This window comes from Alosa sapidissima, chromosome 24 (assembly GCF_018492685.1).
Source record: "Alosa sapidissima isolate fAloSap1 chromosome 24, fAloSap1.pri, whole genome shotgun sequence".
Classification (NCBI taxonomy): Eukaryota; Metazoa; Chordata; class Actinopteri; order Clupeiformes; family Clupeidae; genus Alosa; species Alosa sapidissima.
In genome coordinates this window covers 9,541,276-9,563,654 of record NC_055980.1, presented here as the reverse complement: position 1 = coordinate 9,563,654, position 22,379 = coordinate 9,541,276, and the positions used below count along the sequence as shown (strand labels likewise).

Sequence of the window (22,379 nt, the reverse complement as noted above, 5' to 3'; positions counted from 1 at the left end):
CCAAAGAAGATAGCCATGCAGTAGGCTACAAGCTAAAGAGGAGATGGGGAGTGTGTGGTGGTGGTGGGTTGGGTTTACCCACCACTAACCCGTGCAAATATATTAGCCTAACCCGCTTTTTTATCTGTAAAGCTTAGGCTACTTCTTGATTCTTCTTGTTCGCATATTTGACATGTTTCATACTTTCTACCAGTCTCCATTCCAATTGCAACTGTGCATTTCGGTTGTTGCTTTTACCTTTTACCAAAAGCGGTAGGCCTGTGCTGCATGCCAGTTTACATACGTAGGCTACAATCCACCTGCTGTCTGGTAGCCTGTACCTCAAAAAAAAACTTGAGCTGCCGTCAGATTTAGTTCCTTCTGAGGACACGAGTAGCCTTTTGAGTATTAACAACACTCAGTAACAGTTTATGTGATGTGAAATCATCAATCACTATATTTCTTCCCTAACAATTTGATGAACAGCTAGTTCTTGTGCATTCAACTGCTTGTGACTGGCAGCAGGGCAGTGCAGACATGCTCCGCTCCCCGACTTGGGTTTTGGGTTGCCAGGTTTTATGACAAAAGGGTTGAAATAAGTGAGTGATTTATATATGTACTGTAGGATGTATTTCATACACAATCTGGCAACCTGAGAAATGTCAGACAAATAGACAAAACTAATGGATCGTGATTTTTAATAAAGTTTGATGGTCATGCAAATTAGGGGAGTTATCTACCCTGGAAATCCAGAGTTCTCACGAGAGCACAATTTGAATTTGCTCAGTGAGTTACTCTGGCAATGAGTATGATGCTCATTAGCTATGCCCATGAAACAGAGCTGCACCAATCCTTGAAGTCCGGAATCAGTCAGTAAACATTGGTCATAGGCTAGTGTTATCCAATTGCGTTGAAGTCCGGAATCAATCAGTAAACATTGGTTGTAGTGTTATCCAATTGCGTGCAGTGATATTTTCAAATGCATGCCTGGTGACGCCCTTCGAGTTGGGCCATTTTCATTACTTGCGGCCAGACCCTTAAAGGAATATTCCACCAATTGGGGAATTACGCTCATTTCCCACCTCCCCTTGAGTTAAAAAAATGATTTTTTTAACCCCTTTAATCTTTCTAGATTACCGGGTCTGGATTTCCAGGAGTTATCCGGGAGAAATAATAAAACGGGAGGGCCTCAGGAGATGACCTTGAAATACGGAAGAAAGCCGGGGAAAATGTTGTCACTTGGCAGATATGCAGCTCCATCCTGATGTTAGGGTGCGGGGACTGAGTACAGTTTTGTATGGCCACCCATGGCCCTTGTTATGATTTTGGAAGAGATTACTGTGTGGAACTGCATGAGCACAGCTAGACACCAGCTTGCAGGATACTGAAATAACTTTAATCATATCTTAGGAGACTCGAGTGTGAGGTTGATTACAATTTCAAAGTGAATTTTCACCAGTGAATATGACTACCGCCCTACCACCACCACAAATCTGAGTATTCTCTGTGTAGTAAAGTGAACCCTCATGTGCCCACTGGCACTATTCTGCCATAGTTTGGGTCCAATTTTAAGAATGCCAGTCGATGCCTGTGTAGTTAACCCTGGCTACCGAGAACAGAGACATTCCATGACAAAAACAGTATTAACCAAATATGCTTTTTCTTGCACAAATGATCAATGTTTCCTTGTTTCCTTTTTTGTTTCCTTTGTTGTTGGTTGTGGTTTTAACAATGTATAACTATTGTAATAAAGAGTTTGTAAAATTCAAGTTCTCTCTCTATCTCCCTTTCTCTCTCTCTCTTATTTCCAGTCCCATAACCTCTGTCTTTGGTCCCTGTCTCTCACAGAGCAACACCACCTTAACAGCTCTGCGTATACTCCGTTTGGACACACCATGGGCCTCCCACATCACCAGAGCAACCTCAGCATGCCCGGCCTCAACAAGTACACCTCCCTGAAGGCAGTGGGTAAGACCACCCTCCTGTTTACACACACACACACACACACACACACACACACACACACACACACACGCACACACACACACACACACACACACACACACACACACACACACACACACACACACACACACACACACACACTTAAATCATAAATCATCATATTCATAAGATCATCTCAAGGGCATCTTTTTAATGCAATTTTATGCTGTATATATTATGTATTATCAACAATGCTGAAAGAATTAGCAGTAGGATAAGGTGGACATGGTAGATGAATAACTGCGTTATTTGTCTGTGAAGTCAGCATTGTCTGTGCCATGTCTGGAGCCACTAAGCAGGAGAGGCATATGGTTATACAAATGACCCAAGCAAGAAAGCACAGACGACTCTCATCTGCAGCACAGAGCCAAGCCATGCAGGAATTTGCACTGTGCCAGACCTTGCTGACGCTAATTCAGACTGACAATGTAACCTTTCCAGCAAGCTCAAGGTTCCTGAACCTTCATCAAATCCAGTCTCCCCTCGCGGCATTCAGCGTTTAATGAATGAAAGAGGACTGTCTGATAATACCCGATATAGGAGCACTGAGGCTTTTATAGAAAGAGACAACAGTAGGACACCAGTTGAATGTGGCCAGGGGCCATCTTGTCCTTGTTTTACAGCATGTGACATACATTGTTGGGAACCTAAATTAGTTGATTCATTCATTCACCCTTCATTTTACAGTTTTTCTCGATTGCTTTTACCTGCTTAAGTAAACTAGAACCCACTTGGTCTTCATGACTACATTCTTTGCACAGCAGAAGTCATCTCTTGCGAAGGTGTTCACACATTTTCATTGGGTTTACACATTTCTCACACCCTTTTGCAAAACAGTTAACACAGGTGTCATTCAAAAGCCCCAAACTCTATTGGTTTTCCCATGCTAAACAAAAGGAAAACATCTTTTCACAGGTGGTATAGATTCCTTGCATAAGTCTGAATCTCTGATACACCTGTGTGAAACTCCTTTGCACAATTCTTCAATCAGCAATCATTCATTATACATAAGAGATGTCTGTTTTGTGTTGCTATTTGCAAGTATGGATCTAATGCACATTTAGACAAAGTACTGTATTGCCTATTTGGTGGAGAAAACAGTACAAAAAGTGTTTTGCTGTAGGTTTATTTCGATGAAAGTTGTAGTTCAATGAAATTTACAGTATCTTGCTAGGTGTTTGCTGTATGTCTTACATGTCAATGACAGTTACATCTTGGGAGGAATGAATAAATTTATTTTTTTATTCAGTACATTTTTTTCTTTTCACAGTTTTTTTCTGATACCAGAAAAATGAGAAAGTAATGGAACAGACATAGCAAAAATGCTCATTTTGAGAACTAGATTTTGCATTTTGTTGTCCAGTGTGTAATGATTGATTAAAGAGTGTTTTTTAATTGGCAACAAGTTGTAGTGTTTGAAGGCAAGATTTGCTTTTGCTGCATGTTTTGAGAGAGTAACAGCCTTTTGCAAGCAAAATGTGTCATTTTGTCCAGAGTGCTTTTGTTCAGACACGGGTGTTAACTGTTTTGAGAGTGTGATTTCAGAGTTGACACAGGTATCAAAACGATCGAGAAAAACTGTAACCTATTTGTCTGGAGAATTTTGGGTGGTGAAAGAGTCTCTCCTACAAATTGAGCCTGAAACAGTGATACATAGACCCCCTCTGTGTGTGTGTGTGTGTGTCTCTCTCTCTCTCTCTCTCACACACACACACACACTCACATAGCCTGTCTGAGTCATCAACCGAGGCAGGAAGACATCACAATGAGTTACTTAATAACATGAAAATGAGAGAAGCTTTATGTAAAATACAGAACAAAGCAAGGTAACTTTATGTGTGTGTGTGTGTGTGTGTGTGTGTGTGTGTGTGTGTGTGTGTGTGTGTGTGTGTGTGTGTGTGTGTGTGTGTTAGAGAGAGAGAGAGAGGGAGAGAGAGGGGGAGAGGCAGTATAAAATAGAGAGAGAGTGTGTGTGTGTGTGTGTGTGTGTGTGTGTGTGTGTGTGTGTGTGTGTGTGTGTGTGTGTGTGTGTGTGTGTGTGTGTGTGAAAGCTTCTGGTTAGACTGAAGCCATTGGTTGTCATTGTGTAAAAAATCTCTCTTTCCGAGGGGACTCGGCGGTCTTATGTATAATGCCTTCCTCCACACACTCTGTTCATCCACAGTGGTTCAACAGGGACCCTCCTCAGCCCAGGATAACTGGATGGATCTCTCTCTCTCTCTCTTTTTTTTCTCTCTCTCTCCCTTCTTTCCATGAACAAAGCACCTCCAAATTCACTCTTGGCTCTTTTAATATCTCCGCTAAATTTGGACGAGGGGGACCGAGAGTTATGATGTGTCTTACAGCGAAACCAATCAGCCGTGCTTACATTCAGGCTGTCGCTGAAGGAGGAAGAGAAAGAAAAAGCCCAAATAAATGGGCTGTTGGTTTTAAAAGATGAAACTAGTCTTAAGTATGTGATTAAGCTTTAAATAGATGAATTAAGGAAATTAAAATTATTGAAAATTGACTCTTTATTTATGGGGTGGTTTTTCTGCTGACTATTTTGGAGAATTTTAGAACACTTCATGTTGTCTCAGGACCTGCAGGCACATGTAGTCAGTCATTTATGTGTCACTTTCATGCAAGCTGACATACGGGCCAAAACAAGCCTAAAAATAGCCAGTTGTGCTCCTTGAAACAGGACATAAACATAAACAAGATACATTCATCATCTCTCTCTCTCTCTCCTTTTATTCATCTCACGTACCAGTCATCTTTGTTCCTTCTCTTCTCTTCTTTAGATGGATAGGTAGATAGATAGAAAGATAGATAGATACTTTATTCATTCTGAGGTAAATGTTGGTATCCAGTAGCTCATGCAACACATACAGAACAAGGGAACACACATTCTGTGTTATCCACTCTTCTCTTCTCTTCTCTTCTCTTCTCTTCTCTTCTCTTCTCTTCTCTTTTCTTCTCTTCTCTTCTCTTCTCTTCTCTTCTCTTCTCTTCTCTTCTCTTCTCTTCTCTTCTCTGCAGCTGACACTGCCAACCGCAGCTACTACAAAAGCTACCCGCTCATGGACTTCGCGCAGTACCAGACGCAGCCCATAGCCTTCCAGCCCATCCCCATGCACTTCAAGGACAAGTCCTACCTCCACCGTGTGCCCCCGGGCCACCACCACGACTTCCACGCCCCACTCTCCATTGCCATCCCCCCACCCCACCTGGAGCGGGCACGCATGCCCAAGACCACCACCCACCCCCTGCTGGCCAGCTCGGCCTTCCGGGCATGGGACTCGTCGGGCCGGGGCCACGTGCACCGGCAGACCTCGCACCCGGGCCACCCGTCATACCCGGCACACTCGGCGCACCCGGCGCACTCGGCGCGCCGGCAGACCTACGCCAGCAGGAGGCAGTACAGCATAGAGGCCTTGCACGAGCTCTTCCCCCATTCGGTCAGCTACGGGAGCCACCTGTCCCACCACCAGTACCAACCCAAGTACAAGGGCTACACCACCAACAGCAAGACAGAGGTCACCGTCTGAGAAGAGTGGAGGAGAGTGAGCGTGTGGACGGGAGTGGACACTGTGGAGAAGTTGTTGGAGTCAAACGAGTAAGCTATTCAGTGGAACTCAACGGCAGTTACAAAATGGATGAGCATATAACAAGGGACTTGCTTTTCGCTTGTTTCGCCCTCTTGGCTGTCCTGTCCACTGTGCGTCATTCCCCTTAAGGACATTTCTTTCTTTTCCCTCGAGCTCTCCCTCTATCTCTCTCTCCCTCCATCTCTCGCTCTGCACCAACAGGCACTGCACCCTCCTCCCTCTTCACAGTGTCGAGGTGCGTTTTCAGGTCGTCTGGCGCCACGTTAAGCAGTTTCCCCCCGGGGGCCACACTAACTCAATGAGCATGACGCTACCATCACATCAGCTTCAATCAGACCCAACACACACACACACACACACACACACACACACACAAACACAGAGAAGGAGGCAGAACACTCACATTTGGTGATAGCCCCCCCCCCCCCAAAAAAAAGAAGATCATTAATTTAAAAATACTCTTGTCTTCTATTCACTGTCTGGAGACAGAGAGTGAGGTGGCGTTGGTAATCTTCTCAAGACTGTCTGCTCATATCCAAGCGATCTCTGAGTGAGGCTGCTGCTGTTCTGTGAGCAAGGCATTGAGGACCTGTTTTGTCCCTTTTGGAGCAGTGGTCCTTTGGAACAGAAATGTCTGTGGATCTATGTATTTATTTATTTATTCATTCATTCATTTATATTTATTTATATTTATTTATTTGTTTGTTATTTTGTTTGTTTATTGTGAGGAACTGTCAATGAAAGGGGTGTCAGGAAGGCCACTGAACATCTGAATAGGAGGTGTTTCTTCCAGGAGGACATGTGCACTAACATGACTGGGACAGTGCAGCAGACTCAGTGGGAAATACAACTGAGCAAAAGCAGAGCTCACAAAGAATCATCATTCACCATGAATCATCAGAGACAACTGGACACTACTGACTATCATAACCCCCGTTTTTATGTACTGTCTTGGGCAAGTCATCAAGAAAGCAACTGTAATGTCTTCCTAGTCAGAGTATTTGGTATGTTTCGTGTAAGCACAGGGCTGTGCACCTGAAAGCATGTGGTGTTTCAACCTCCTGTCTTGCAAACTTTCACATGTTATACTGAGGCAGGCAAGCTAGGACTGCAGGCTAAACATCACTACTTACCTAAAAAGGTCAGTAAGCCACAAAGCTAGGAGCTTATAACTTCCTTGTCTGAGTTGGCCATAGACTGTATAAATAAGGTGTTGGCAAATCAGTGTTGGCAATATTGAACTGCAGGGTAAAGATAAAAGTAGAGCATAAAGGTGTAGGTTCAATACCTGGCTTCCACCGTTGTGCCCTTGAGCAAGGCACTTAACCCTGAGTTGCTCCGGGGATAATTTCCCTTGTAATATTATATAAGTGACATATGTAAGTTGCTTTGGATAAAAGTGTCTACTAAATGAATGCATGGAGGGGACTCTGGAAGAATGCTGCAAGGATATTGGTTCAGCTCACCCAGCCTGGGAACATGGATATGGGAAATGAGTGACAAAGATAGCAGTCTTGGCTTTTAGTTTTCTTCACAGCACAGCCGACTTGGGTCTGGTCACATTCAGTCATTGCATCCTAAATGCTGGATCAGTAGATAGGTGGAACCATCCAAAGCAAGTTTATACTCTTAACTGTATTTTAATTTGATGAACATGAGAACAGAATGAAAGTGCAAGCTTTTATGAATCTTACTGCAGTTATTGGTATTACCTTTATAAATCTGTTCATCAGTACTCTTAATGGTATTTAAGTCTAATTGTCAGCAACAGAATAAGTTTATGAAGCACCTATCAAGACAAATAGGCATTGTGAAGTCATCTTGATGGGAAGTGACTAAACTTGTGTAATTGAATTTACATTTTATAATTCACACATTTCTGTCCCTCTCTAAGCTCACTGCCTTCAGACAGGGGCACCGCCTCAGAGAGCCCCCCCTAATAATACTATATATTATTGGGGGGGCCCAGAATTATTGTCTGTCATAGGGCCCAAATTATCTAGCAGCGCCCCTGCCTTCAGATATCCACAATGCACTTCCGATCCAGGGTTTAGCACAGACTCTCCCATCTTTAACACTGTTTTAATAATGAGTTGTGATGTGTCACAATACATCTTTGGGTGGATTGCTTTGTTTCATATACACAGATTCTGACCACAAGCCTTTTGAAGGAGAAAGGGAAACCCTGTTGTGTGGTATAGACATGCATGCTGATCACCATGTCTTTCAACTCCGTTTGATCACCAGCCTGAGGAAAGACTCAAAGGCTCCAGCATCTTATAACCATAACCATGTCTTTTTGGGTATTCCATACTGACTGCATATGTGTTAGTTATTCAGCGTGTCTTGCACAGGCCTGTTTTTATAAGACAGATAACGAGATATCATCAATGTGTTTCAAAGACAAAGGCAATACTACCATTTTATTTTGTCAGATTGATATAGTCTCTCTGCAGATATTTTCACATCAGCATAGAAACCTACAGAATTAAAGCGGTACATTCAAGACAGCTGAATTGCAGGTTATTGGAGTTAAGTTAAAGCCAACACCTCTGTGTGCAATAATATAGTGTAATGTGAAAGATCATTACAGAAGTCACCTTAGGCACAGCTTGTACATGTAGCACAGTGTTCAACTGGCGATAAGTTCAGTTTGAGATGCCAAAAGGGTTTGTGATTAGGTGTATGCAGTTCAGTAGTTTAGAGAGAAAAGCACATGTTTGGAGTCGTGGTCTGCTTTCACAGAGTTTAGTTTCTTTACCTGAACTGCTCTGATATATCTGATATATATATTTTGATATGTTGCTCTTTCAAGGGTGTATGTACCTTTTCCAGTGCTTCTTTTTCCTGGAGACTGTGCATATTTCTCACCCAAAGACAACCCACTGTAACTGTTGTGGTTTTCAATGTCTTGACTACTCTCAAAGGACATGTTATATTTATCCTTGTAATGATAATGTGTATTTCAGTGTTCAACTTCCCAACACATTTGTCACAATAGACCACAAGCTAAGAAACCTGGAATGAACCTCAAAATATTTACAGTATGCATATACGGTAGCAGATGAGCTGTTTGTCTACAAATGACAGTCTCTTCCTTATGCGATGATGCTGAATCATGTTCATAGAAGGGCTTTTGAAACAAATTAATTTTACACTTTTATGTTATTATTATAAACTGCAATCAGCTTGAGGTGAAATGATTGTTTAGGTGACATCATAGCATGTGAAGTGAATGTTAGAGTGATACGGAGACAAGGAGTGGATGCTGTCCTTTTAAAATGTTACGTTTCGCTTGCTATGACTAAGTGATTATAGGTGCTGAAGGGGGGTATTTAAAAACAAAAACTGGTTTTATTTGTGTAATTTGGACTCGTGACAGGGCAAAAAAGCAATACGAGCACAAAGACCAGTGTCCAGTTCACTGACTATGAAACGACCATGTTGAGCTTTCTATAAAGATGTTTGTTCCTTTTATTCAGTCCTCATGCTGGCAGTGTCATGTAAATACAGTATTTGCACAGTTTAATAGAATGCTTGATGATTCCGTAAAATTTGAGAGCATAATTGTGCTTGTCTCTGTATAACCAAAAGCAATCCGTGCGTGAAAAAATATTTAAATATGTTGAGCAAAAAATAAACTTCCTGTTACTATATACCTTGTTTGTATATTGGACAAAGTTGTTGTAAATCTGTTTTTAGAAACTCTTTTGAGAATTAAAAAATGCATATTTTACGAACCTCTTCCCTATTGTTGGTCTAAATATTATCCAGTTAATCACTATTTACTCAATTATCAGCTGTCAAGTTAAGAAAGACTAATTGAAGAGCTATTTTCCAAAATGCTACATTTCCATTTTTTGAAAACATTAATAAGTCATGTTATTTAATTGTGTATTTCAGGTAATATCAATAAAAGTGCAGTTTTGGTGTTTTGATTGAGTAAAGATAAATCAAATAACAATAACCCAATTAAATTTCTACTGAAAGTAATCGGAAAACAAAATAAAAAAAAATGACATACAAAAATGCATTGCAATGCTGGATATAGCATTTTGGAAAAGAGCTCTTCAATTATTGCTGGGTTTCCTCCTGCACAGTTTATGTTCCCTGACAGTGTCAGCAATTTATTCTTTGTACATGTGATGGTCTAGGACAAGGATACAGCAGAGCTGGAGTCAGGATGTGTAAACCAGGAAGATGGAGAGTGAAGATAGTGTACTTTACAGGAGTATTTTCCAAGACATCAGCTCCCCCTGGTGGCCAGCCCTGACTGATCATATCAGAGGTCAAGACATCACTTGCATATTGTAAATTGTTTACATGGATTAAAGCCTGGATATTTTTAGCTAGGTCAACCATGTTTTACTCAGTACATCACACTGCTCATGCAAATAATTATGTTGAAGAGTCATGGCTATTTTGCAAGTATGTGAAATGTTAACCTTCACTACCAGTGAAAACATCCCCCACCCCCAAAAGTACAAAAAAAAAAAACTCTTTAATGATTCTGGTTCTCTTCTGGCTTGTGTTCCCTTTAGGCTACAAACCCACTCTGGTAAACTCAATTAAGTTCCCAGCATTACATTACAAATACATCAGCACTGAAAAGGTAGGCTGGGCATGGCGTTTCCATCAGTGAGAACACACACGGACACGGACACACACACACACACACACACAACTCTTGACCTTGTAGGTCGACTAAGATCTGTTCAATTATGTATAGCACCAGTAGAACAGAACACAAAGCCACTAAACCAAACTCAAAGAGGCAGCATGGGGCCAGAAATGTGGAAATAAACAGGAAGTGAACTTATTACAGTTAACTGACACTTCATGACTTCAAGACACCTTTCTGTATCGGCTCTGTTGTCTTTCTCCGCTTGGACGGAGTAACATAGAGTACAATTTGCCATTTATAATATGCAATAAAATTGCACAGAAAACAGATGTCCCTTTGCAATAAATCAAAAAGGTACTGCTGACAGCAACATGAGCCTACACAGCCCCGATTATTTAACTGTAAAAGAATTATACATCAAATGCATGAACAAACACATACACACAGTCAAGACACGCACACACACACACACAAATCATCGCCCATTTCATATTTGGTCATTTTTTAATTTTTTTTAATTCTTTTAAAAAAATTACAAGGTTCAAATATTTTTGACCTGGAAGCCCAGCTCAAATCTCCACCTGCTAAAACTATACAATCAAGGGGAGAAGAAAGAAAAAGCCCAACTTATAATATATACCCCAAATAGCAATGCATAGTGATCTGATGAACATCACCAAACCAAATTCCCAGGAGGCTGTGTGTATTTGAAAGCCCCGTCCCGATACAAGGGTACCAGTTCAGGTAGTCTTAAGTGCAAAGTTGGAAGAACTGATACACTGAGAGATTCCACCAACATTATAGTCAATGACAAAGAGATAGAAAGAGAGAGAAATATAGAGGAAGAAGGGAAGGAAGAAATAAAGAAAAAAAGAAAGAAAAGAAAAGAAAGAAAGGATGGAAGGAAGAGAAACAGAGAAAGGATAAACTCAGTGCTAATACACAAGAACAAGGGCACAGCAGTACAACAGTGACAGAAGCCCAACTTGGACCCAGCGCATGAGAGACAGGGCAACCTCGGTTACCATGGTGATATTTAAAATATAATTGTAGAATGTACACAACCTCAAAACTGTAAAACACCGGCTGACTGTTTTTATGTCCAGTACTGTGATGCCTTACACTGTAAGGCACATCTGACCTGACCAATTACCAGCAATAAAAAGGGAAAATAGCTGACGGTGATGACCCCTGTCTTTTATGGAGAAGCCATGCAGCGCTGACCATGAGATTTCATTTACTGGGACCAGGCAGACATGTTCTTTATGTCCAACCACACAACTGCAGGCAACCAGGCTCAGTTGCAGTGTTCAGCAATTTAACCAAGAAGGGTAGCTAGATGACAACAACTATTGGTGTGTTGATATCTGGAAAATCAGCATAGATGGTATAGATTTTGCTATTTTTAAAAAAAAAACACACACTATGCTCATTGAAAAGTGACACTGCCTTTGGTATTACATTTGTGAAATTTCCTCTCTTCTTTGCCAATTCATCTTAGATCTGCCGCAGCAGCCTAACTCCTACCACAGATATGTTGAAACTACTTACAGGGTTTTCTGCCTGACAGAAAGCCTACGCATGGCTAGAGTGTACTGCTTTCTGAGCACTGCAATGTGAGGAGTAGCTTAGGGTGGAGAGACGAGAGAGGAGGGACCGTGGGACTGTTGGCAAAGTCTTTGGATACAGGTGGTGCAGCAGGTGGGGTGGAGCCGTGGGAGTGGAGGAGAAATACTCAGTGCTTATGCCATCAGTGGAACGGACGCCAGGGAGAAGGAGAGGGTCTCCACGATTGGGTTTTCTTTCTTTTTTTGCATCTGCAGCCGATTTCCAGCAGGGGCTTTCACAGCATATGTGCACAGTTTGTGGATGTGTGTTTTAACGTCTGCTTGCTTGCGAGTACACGTCTCAACACTGGCGTCCCCCCCCCTACAGCGATGGGTTTCGTGTCCGCGTCCATGTCCTGGCTGCACTGGCGCCAGCCAGCGGGTGAAGACCACACACACAAGCGCGCTCACGGGCGGGCGGGGGAGGGGGGAGGGGGGGGCTACAAACAGGAGTCCCAGTGCAGCTGCAGGTCTGAGCTGTCCAAAAAGTCTGCCGAGAAGACACTAGGGGGCGTCTGCGAGCCGAGCGGCGCCAAGATGGTGGCGCTCTCACTGCCCCCGCCGACCCCGACGCCATGGCTGCTCCCCGTCCCGTCTCCGCTCCCTCCGATGCTGTCGCTCCCCACGCCGCCCCCTCCCCCACCCATGGATATGTCCAGCCAGTCCATGCCGTCCAGGGTGGGGTCCCCGAAGTCTAGGCCGGCGGGGTGCGGCGCGAAGCCCATGTCGCTGATGTCCATGGGCGAGGGCGGGTGGTCCAGGATGCTAGGCGTGCTTAGCATCTGGCTGTGCAGCTCGTCGATGAGCGTCATCGGACCGTCCGCGGCGGCGGCCACGCCCAGCAGCGGCGTGCCCGTGGTGCTCTCCAGGAAGTCCTCCAGCCGCCCGCTCCGCAGGGCATGCTGGGAAGAGGAGGAGAGGGAGGAGGTGGACGAGAGGGAGGAGGAGATGGAGGACGGCTCTGGAGGAGGTGTTGGGGGGGAGAGGCGGAGGGGGGAGGAGGGAGGGGAGGGGGTGGGCGGGTTGGAGTGCAGCTCAGAAAGGGACGGGTCTGGATTAGCTTTGAAATTGGAGGAGATTTCTGGTTTGGGATCAAAGAGAAGAGAGTATGAGTACCATTATGAGAACATACATACACAGTACAACATTTACATAAAACACTTTACTAAATGTATATTATTACATAAACTACACTAAAAAAGTACAGTATGTATACTGTATTAACATGTGGCAAGGACTACTTGTAGCCTCTCCATTCACTGATAATTGAAGAACTAATATACTGGTACTTTCTGAACTGTCTTGGTGGATCAGAACTAGATGTTTTTGGCACACATATATATTCTGGGAGAAAAAAAAAAAAAAACACTTACCTCCACTCTTGATGAGGATGTCAAACAAGTCGTCAATATGCTGGCTGCTTGAACCATTCTCCTGTGGTCAAATATAAACAAATCATTCCATGAGAACGAACACTCTTGTGTATGCAGATAACAGTGACAATGGTCATACAGTCCATACCGGTGTGGTATCGATTAGAACACACTATCGGTCATCATAAAGGCATAAAACTGAACCATAACATCTGATATCTGATAAAGACTTTCAAACAAAACACTTGCTCTTCTGACTAATAACTATCAGAAAAAACCTTGACCTGGTTAGAGGCATTGCCATAAGTAAACAGAGAGACAATAGACACAGGAAGAAAGGGATGAGATGAAAGAGAACAGAAAGACAGACAGACACAGAGACAGACAAGACAGATGACTGGTCGTACTTTTTGTGAAGTGGAGTGAGAGGTCTGTTTAGGAGAGGGAGGGGTGAACAAGGTGTGTCGGTCAAAGGTCGGACACACCTCCAGCTGTAGGAAAAGAGGAGGAAGAGAACCGATGAAGTGAGAAAGAATGGAGGAGTTTGAACTACTGAATGTCAGTGAAAAGGGGAACACACAGAGTTGAGATATGAGAAGAACACGGATACAGGAAATGGAAACGGCTGAATATAGTACAGTGAATAGAAGAAGTGTTAAATTCAGACAGGGTGACTCCTTATGGACCCTTTCAAGAGAGTTCCATTATCAGCATCATAGTTGGCCCCACAAGACTTCCTTTTTAACATTCCATATGTTATCTTAATGCAGAGGAAGTAGATTGGGGCCCAAATAGAATGTTGAAGCATTGTTTTTGTTTTTATTGTTGAAAGGGTCTATATGGGGGTTTTGAGAGTTTCGCCGCCCTACCTTGATTGGTGGAGGCGAGATGGTCTGATCCAATGAGGAGTCCTTGGTGAAGAAGAAAGGCTGGAGATTGGGTGGCGCAGTGACAGGCACGCTGGGCTCCTGCATGCCATTGGTCTGTAGATGGAGGGCGGTCCTCTGAGGAAGAGGAAACAGACAGGCATCATGAGCCTTGACCAAAACACACTAAGAGGACCAACTCTATACAAGACTAAATCTCATTTAAAGGAGAATTATGGCGATTTTTCACTCTGGGGGCATCAACATGGGGGCTCATGAACATGCCCCCAGAGTGTAGCACTGGAACTACCTGGTAGCTAGCTGTTGGCTGCAGCAACTCAAACTAGGAAAAACTGATTGTTTTAGCTTTAGTCGTACCAACAGTACTCGGTGACCCCGAGATCTGTGTGAAAAATCGCTGGAATTCTCCTTTAATAGCTTTTCTTTGTATATGAATGTGAACAACAAACCTTTTTCACAGGCTGTTTAACAGGAGTTTTCTGTTCTGTCGGTGTTGACTGGTTGTTGCCGGTGACCATCTGTACAGGTGATTGGCTGGGGAGCTTGACAGGAGTTGACTGTAACCTCTGATTAAAAACAAACACGTTGAGCATTACCCATTCATTAGTCTAGACCATATTAATACTGTGAAATCTATCTAGGGCGCCGTTTTGGGAAGGTCAGCTGTGAGAAACCGGTCTGTACCTGCAGAGTGATGCGGCCGTTGGTCTTGCTCTGTGGTGAAATGGGCAGCTGGCCGTCTGTGTTGCTGCTGGTCAGTGTGATCAGATAGTGGTTACCATTGCCGTCCGTCACCAACGTAGGGGCGGGATGTGCCTTGAGGAGGTCCAATGAGATTGAGGGTGTTGTGACCGGTGTACTGGGTTGCTGGGTAACAAACACTTGAGGGGCCTATAACAAAAGTGCCAATACAAATTATTACACTATAAGAAAACTACACAGAATAGAGAGTGAATGAATGGCAATAATCAGTGTCATGGGGAGAAGTTGGCAGTATTCAATCTCTATTTAATAAGGTACTGGAGAGTCTGACTGACCTGCTGTGGTTTGGGAGGCTCCTGCTTTTTTTGCTGCCTCTGCTGCTGCTTCTGAGGTCTCAGCTGCTTCCTCTGATGCTGCTGCTGATGTTGTTGTTGTTGTTGTTGTTGCTGTTGTAGTAGTTGTTGTTGTTGTTGCTGTTGTTGTTGTTGTTGCTGCTGCGCCTGTCTCTGCTGTATGATCAGCTGCTGCAGTTTCTGCTGCTGCTGCTGCAGGTCTATCCTCTGCAGCTCCACGTGCTGCTGCTGCTGCTGCTGGGCCTGCAGCCGCTGGATCTGCTGGAGCTTGAGCAGCGTCTGCTGGGAGCACGGCATCTGCACCTTCCTCTGCGCCGCCTGCTGCTGCTGCTGCTGTAGCAGAGTCTGCTGCGTCTCCATCGCCACCACAGGAGCGCTCGCTGTGGTCACCGCTGTGGTCGTCAGCGCCATCTTCTCGTCCTCGGCCTCCTCCTTCACCCTGGCGGCCATGCCGTTGAGCTGGACGCCGTTGAGGAGGAGGTGGGTCTCGGCGGCGGTGGCAGCGAGGACGACGTTGGGGATGTCCGCAGCGGCGGTGGTGCTGCTGCCGCTGCGCTTGCCCTGCTCCAGCTGCGAGCGCAACGTCTCCACCAGCTGCTGCTTCTGGCGCAGCATGCGCGTCAGCTCCTCGATCTGCTTGTCCTTCTCCTGCAGCATCTGGTCCTTGTTCTGACCGGCGGTGGCGGCGGCGTTGGGGGGCTGGGGCCGGGAGAGGCAGCTGGAGAGTTGGCCGAGGCCCCGCGGCTCCTCTTTTACCACAGCCTCCAGGGGCTCCGGGGACGGGTGCAAGGTGAGCTGAGTGAGAGGGGAGCTCACCTAGACAGGAGGGGGGGGAGAGAGAGAGAGAGGGCCCCCGACACTGCATTTAGTCATTTGTTAGCTATTTGATAATGTTAACTTGCTTGTCTTGTAAAGCTTAATGTGAAGAAGGGTCCTCTTATTTTTCCAGAATAGCTTTGTAAAACCCTATCCAGGAAATCATTCAGAATTGGGTTCCCTCTGTCGTCACGCAACAATGGCCGTTATTCTGGAATGTCAACTGGTGCACTGCCCATCTAAACCAGAAATACTTAGGCACTACTAATTTAGCTTGTTATGCAAAATTAACCACTGCTTATTTGGCTAGTGATGCGTCTTGTAACACTTGAAAAACGGCTGAAGTAGATTTTTGCCAAAGTAGGTCTTTAAAAGTGAAATACGCCAGGGAAGTCCGTGGGGTTCTTGCAGAATATGAGGCATGAATGGGGGTGCACTCCGGATAAACATCTTCACGATTTCTTTATTCGTTATGAAGGCCAAATAAACAGGGGCACAAATGTGAGCATACCATTTTGAAAGAAAACTATTTTTCTAGAAATGCTTTGATCCTGCAAATCAGTCAGGAATGGCTTCCATCTGTTGTCACGCAACAACAGCGGCTTGTTTTCAATCGTCATTTTGGAATGTCAACTGCCGCACTGACATTCTAGACCGGAAATACTTATGCCATGGTGTTTACTGGTTATTTCACTCGTGGCATGTCTTGTAACACATGAAAAATAGCTTAAGGAAGTTGCCAAAGTCGGTCTTTCAAAATGAAAACATGCCAGGGAACTCTGTGGGGTTCTTGCAGAATATGAGGCAGAGGCAGAAGGAAATGGTCTAATTCAGGGAGGTGAATGGGAGTGCATGGGACAAATTCTTTAATTCGTTATGAAGACCAACTAACTAAAGTGGTAAAAATGTGAGCATACCATTTCACCAAACACGTCGCCATTACAGCTGGTCTCGTCTGGGCTCATTCCAGCCAATGACCGGTCAGAGGGGGCGGGAGACACAGGAGGGGAGGAGCTTGTGCTGCTGAAGCGCATCACGTGGGGCATGGTGGACATCTGAGTGACATGGCCGTTGACAACTGGGATGGTTCCCATTTTCACTGGGGCTTCCTTGGACTGTGCGACAACAGGCGCGAGGCCATTCGTTTGCCCCTGAGGCTGGGAAGCTTTCTGAGCAGTTGCCATGGCACCACCGTTCTGCTCCTGGTAGTTCTTCAGCCTCTCGATCAGGTCGTTTTTGGTGCCCGAGACGGTCAGACCCCTCAGTTTGAGCTCCTGCTTGAGTTCAGCAACCTGGAGTTACAATCACAAAACAAAGTTTAACACCAGGACCACTGACTTTAACACTGTATGCGTTTGTACCGCTCTTTCAAACATCAGCTTACTTTGAACTCGTCCAGGTTTGCCGGCAGGGTGCTTGGCTTGGCGTCGCCAGACGGGGGCTGACTGTGTCGGTTGGACCCGGTGTGGCTGGAGGGGGTGGAGGAGGAGGTGGGGGTTGGCACGGCGCGGGACGGGGAGGGCCCAGGGTTGGCTGGGGGAGGGGGAGCAGGCGGAGGCTGCTGCTGCTGCTCAGTAGGGGGTCTGGAGAGAGGAAATGGCTGCAGTGAGAACGGACTTCCTCCGAACATAACCGCACAACCCCAGCACGCTGACAAAGAGCAGGGCCTAGAGCTCCCTCTAGTGCCTTCACTTGGAATTGCAACTGTAGAACTTCTACTCAGTGTCACATCATCTCGCTCTGTCTTTATTTGACTGACTCTCCAATAAAAAAAAAAAAATCTTCACAACCAATGATAAAACTCGGGCTCATCCCGCTTACACATGTACGTACAGACCCACGCACACATACACGCACACACACCCACCCCCACACACACACACTCACTTGGGCGGCGCGGGCAGGATGGTGTGGTAGTTGTAGTGCTGCTGCTGCTGGCTGATGATCTGCAGCTGCAGGAAGAGCTGCTGTTGCTGGAGCAGCTTGGCGTAGGATGAGTCCATCTGGGGCGGCGGCTCGCGATCCGCCTTCTGGTCCGGCGGGATGTACTGGTGGTACTTGAGCTTCTTCACCTTGGGCTTGCTGTCCTTGGGCTTCTTGGGCCGCTGGGACGGCCGGTCCGAGCTGGACTTAGACGACGACTGTGTGGAGGAGGAACAGAAAGGGGAGGAAGAGGAAGAGAAAGGGAAGGAAGAGGAATGTTACATGAAGAAGAGAAACAAGACACAAGCACTAGGATGCATGAGGTTGTTTCTTCTTTTTTTTAAAGGATGAGAAGAATTCGGTATGTCCATATGTAAGAAAAAAAGACGAGGAGAGGACCAAGAGAATAAAGAACCTGTTCAGAGCCTATTAGACCTCTTGAGCACATACTAGGGTGCTACACATAGAATAATCCATCATGGCACTCAGTACAGCACATGCCTCAACCAAGTTCACTGTATTTATAACAAATCCTCCATCAAGGATGTTATGTCTTCGCACGTGTCTGTTTATTTGGTGGTTTCACTGGCTTGCTTGTTCATTTGTTTGTTTGTAAGCAGAATTACACCACAACTACTGGCCTGATTTTCCTGAAACTTAAACAAAAACCCAGGAGTCATTAAGGTGCAACTGTTTAGAGGACGAGAGCCCACCTTCGTCTGTCCCGTGGCCGGACGCGGTGTGGTGACTGTCAAGGCCCCATTGGTCAGCGGCTGTGGAGGAGGAACGTCCATGCCGTTCAGCTGCAAGGGGACTTGGGGAAGGAACTGCACAGGAGACAAACGAAGAGGAACGAGGAACATTCAGAAATGAAGAGGAACATTAATATGTGCACAACACTTATAGTTCCACTTTTCATTTGGCCAGCACTTCATCTCGATCATTCTACCCATTTAGTCATCACCACCACTCTGTTTACATTCACCACTCTTTACTTATTATCACACTCTGTTTATCCTAGTGAAGCTAAGTCACTGATTATGTATTAAGTGGTGTAAAAGGTTAATTAATCAGTTCATTACAATGGTGAGGGTACCTGAGGGGGAGATGGGTTGCCATTCAGATTAAGCACATCAGGCGGCGAGTGCTGCTGACTGGAGCTGAGGGGAGAGTCGTGATTGGCTGGCTGATCAGGCGAGAGCGCATCACTGCTGTCCTCGTCCAATGAGGAGCTGTCGCCCTTTGGTGACTCCGTACCTGAAGGAGTAATTGACAAGTGAACACTCCCGTCGACTTCATCCAGCCAACAACAGCAGACTTCAACAGCCGACTTCAACAGCAGTTGTTTTTCACTTGTTGGGCACCAGACTTCCGCCAGTATTATGTAGTTTTTTAAATAATCATTTCAGTGGAGCAAAACAAACAGATGGTGGCACAATACAAAATTCTAATCAATGAACAACAAAAGGCTCATGGTTGACAACACCCAACTGCTTCTGTCGCAACATGAGCTCACTGCAACATTGACCATAGCATGTAGCAACACCAGGGCTCAAATGGCATCAATCAGTATGTAAACACCCAGGAGGTACACGCTGTTACTGTGAGGTTGGTTTCAACACAACACCTCGGGCAGCGGTTTTGCACGAGATGTGTTGCCATTGGCACATCAATGACACATCTTGATCTATGTGGGCATTTGAGTGAAAGACAGAGAGATAGAGAGACTAAACCTGACCGAACTTCCTAAAACTTAGATTTTTAGATTTAATAAATCACCCTGACACATACACATTCCAGAAAATGTCTGAATACATGGGGATACATGTTTCAATCCTTTAGGTCTTTCATCCTAATGCACCATATCCCTGCGTTGCATAATGAAAATATTGAACAAGGTTGTTATGTACATACTGTAAACGAAACAGGTGCTAGGGCAACTCTAGCTAATATGTGGTCATGTGGTGTTTGCTTGTGTGCAACAATGGGTGTCAGGGTGTCCACTATAGGTAGAGTTGTACCAATGATTGTGTGCACGGGCAGGATGTTCTTGTGGATGAGCTCAATGGGGCCTGGTCGGTGAGAAAGCTTATCGTTGAGGTCATCAGCCAGACGAGCTCTTTTCAGCTTCATCTGCTTGGCCTGCAGAGAGGGCTCGGCCGATGTCTCTGTACACACACACACACACACACACACACACACACACACACACACAAAAACAAACAAACACGAACACAAATAAATGCAATGAGCCAGACACATAAAGCACTGGGAAATGAAACAACATTGGTTAAACAAAATAACAATACAACTATATGCTTGCTAAGTTGAATGCATCAGTTCTAAATTTACCTTCCTGGTGTAGTTCTTGTCTAGTCTTGGGGAGTACTTAAAACAGAAAACACAGCTATTACCAGTGGCCATTTTGATAAATGCTACAAAAGCAAATTTGGTAGAGGTCACAACAGTCAGTGTGAAACACGCAACACTGCAGTGAAGCAGACATGGTGCACTATGAGAACTGGTCACGTACATGACCAAAGGAAACAAGCAGAAATAGAAATAAACAGAAATAACCAAACACAAATTGAACGTTTTTAGAGATTGTTGGTGTTTAATTAGTGGCCCACTGTAAGTGTTTTGATTAAAGATGTAAACTCATAAGCGTATGAGATTATGGGCAAGGTTGCAGCAGGTTAACATGATGGTAAATCCCTGGTATAGCTTGTCGTTTTCAAGTACTCCTTTTTTGTTTTTCAAGTATTGGTGCGTCTTGTAATCAATTGCAAAAACACTTGCAATGTTTGTTGTTTTATAACCTCTAATGTGAGTGGAAATCCAATCCAGACCACTTGAATGAAAGACTTTGTGTGTGATGGTGTGTTCTGGAGTGAAGGATGAAATGTGGTTTCCAAATTAAAGAATAAAAGAGTCACTACAGCACAACAATGGCCTTTATTGTGTGGGTCCTGCCCTAATGTGGTTTGCAAAAGGTGACTGAGGCTGTGGTTAGCAGAGCTGTTTACATGCTTACTATCACCAAAAGGGTGAAAGTCATTCTCATCCTGACACTACATGCTTTTTAATGTCTTTATGTTAAACCACAACTGCTCACTGTATGAACATATTTTGCTGTTGTAACATTTTCACTTTGTAAAACTGCTGGCTTGGAAACTTTACTTCACCTGAACCGTCATGTGATAGATATTCACTGTTCCTTTAGAGGAGGCCAATGGGATGCGAAACAATCAAGATGCTTGTGCATCTATCCATTTATCTATACCAACTATATTTAGAGGCATTATTTTTTTGTAAAGCTACAAATGTAGTACCGTGCGTTTATTTAGATCACCACAACCATAAAGAGTCGTGCACACGGTCTCGTTTTCAAACACGACGGTGTCAGAGCAGCGCTTCCTACTCACCTTCCAGTATGTGCATTCTCACTAGCTCCGACCGCTCAGGACGGCTCCGGATCTTCCTCTTCAGATAGTCCTCCGTCTGAGGGAGACCGAGAAGTCGGTTACATGGAAGACTTGGTAACACAAAAAGACCCAAAGTGCAGGGAATTTCAATGTGTGTGTGTGTGTGTGTGCTCTATGATTCTGGGGAACTTAGTCTAAGCCGACAACACCCCTTTTGAACTAGTTAAGCTAAAGGAACTGAAAGCTCCTGTAGAGAACATGCTAAACAGAACCATGTGCATTTGCTGATAGACAGCCGTCAAATCGGTATGAAGAGTGTGCAGTCTTTCCAGACGTGATGACAAAAAACAATTACAGAAGGCTGTGAATTACAGAAGGTTGAACCATAGTTTGTAAAGTATATTAAAGAGAAGTAAAAAATAAAGGAAAAAGAAGAATACAATAGTCAAGGAAAACAATAATACAATAATAATAAAATACTGAAGAGAGATTAAGTCATTTCGAAAAAGCCTCAGGTTAAATGTAAGCGCTTTACACAAGGCAAGAAAAAGACAATCAGCTAAGAAGATCAGTCTGTAACAGATTGGGGTACGGGGCTGTACTCAGTAACTTGTTGGTCACCGAGTTGGATGATGCTAACTCACCCGTGCCCGCTCCAGACTTCTCCTCTGCTCGTGGAAAGCAGCCGGGCTCTTCAGTGCTGTGAGGGCAGAGAGAGAGACCAGAGGTGAGGACGGTCGAACGCGCTGCCGCATTGTTGCTTGCTATTTGATGCAACACATTCTCAAAGCAGAACTGGTTATCCTGTGAAAATGTCACTCTGGTTATCATCAAGCAAGCTGTAAAAAAAAAAGCCCTAACATCCCCTATCAGTAAACAAGAACATGAGCACATGAGGCGAAGGCCATTCTGTGGCTTGCAACAGTGGTTTCAAAAATGTGTGACAATTTGCACCATTATAGATGAGTATAATCTGTCTCATAGAGATGTGCTGTCTCACAGAGATGTGTTTCACAGGAACCATGTTCTCAATTCACTGCTCTTTTCTCAGGTAGATGAGGTCAGTGAAGCGCACATTGCACATTGACGCTGCCAT

The 22,379-nt window shown here is 44.6% G+C and overlaps 2 protein-coding genes across 9 annotated transcripts in view; one reads left to right on the top strand and one right to left on the bottom strand.

Annotated features, from left to right (window-relative positions):
* shisa8b (shisa family member 8b) overlaps nt 1-6,172 on the top strand; it is a 30,112-nt gene extending 23,940 nt beyond the window's left edge. Inside the window, exons 3-4 of the mRNA XM_042081864.1 lie at nt 1,828-1,947; nt 5,005-6,172. Coding sequence (XP_041937798.1) covers nt 1,828-1,947; nt 5,005-5,513 — 629 coding nt within the window. The 3' untranslated portion in view covers nt 5,514-6,172. The remainder of the gene's footprint in view (nt 1-1,827; nt 1,948-5,004) is intronic.
* A 5,822-nt stretch (nt 6,173-11,994) lies between these two features.
* Nucleotides 11,995-22,379, bottom strand: part of mrtfab (myocardin related transcription factor Ab) — a 32,863-nt gene continuing 22,478 nt past the window's right edge. For 5 of the 8 annotated variants that reach the window (XM_042081855.1, XM_042081861.1, XM_042081859.1 and 2 more), the window contains 16 exons: nt 21,928-21,983; nt 21,284-21,359; nt 20,211-20,246; nt 19,880-20,026; nt 18,955-19,115; nt 18,572-18,685; nt 17,823-18,076; nt 17,320-17,518; nt 16,853-17,227; nt 15,102-15,935; nt 14,749-14,955; nt 14,514-14,630; nt 14,047-14,181; nt 13,585-13,668; nt 13,178-13,238; nt 11,995-12,885 (listed from right to left, as the gene is read on the bottom strand). In XM_042081855.1, the coding sequence (XP_041937789.1) occupies nt 12,245-12,885; nt 13,178-13,238; nt 13,585-13,668; nt 14,047-14,181; nt 14,514-14,630; nt 14,749-14,955; nt 15,102-15,935; nt 16,853-17,227; nt 17,320-17,518; nt 17,823-18,076; nt 18,572-18,685; nt 18,955-19,115; nt 19,880-20,026; nt 20,211-20,246; nt 21,284-21,359; nt 21,928-21,983 (3,497 nt within the window). In that variant the 3' untranslated portion in view covers nt 11,995-12,244. The remainder of the gene's footprint in view (nt 12,886-13,177; nt 13,239-13,584; nt 13,669-14,046; nt 14,182-14,513; nt 14,631-14,748; nt 14,956-15,101; nt 15,936-16,852; nt 17,228-17,319; nt 17,519-17,822; nt 18,077-18,571; nt 18,686-18,954; nt 19,116-19,879; nt 20,027-20,210; nt 20,247-21,283; nt 21,360-21,927; nt 21,984-22,379) is intronic. The other 3 variants (XM_042081857.1, XM_042081856.1, XM_042081858.1) reach the window with 2 other exon arrangements.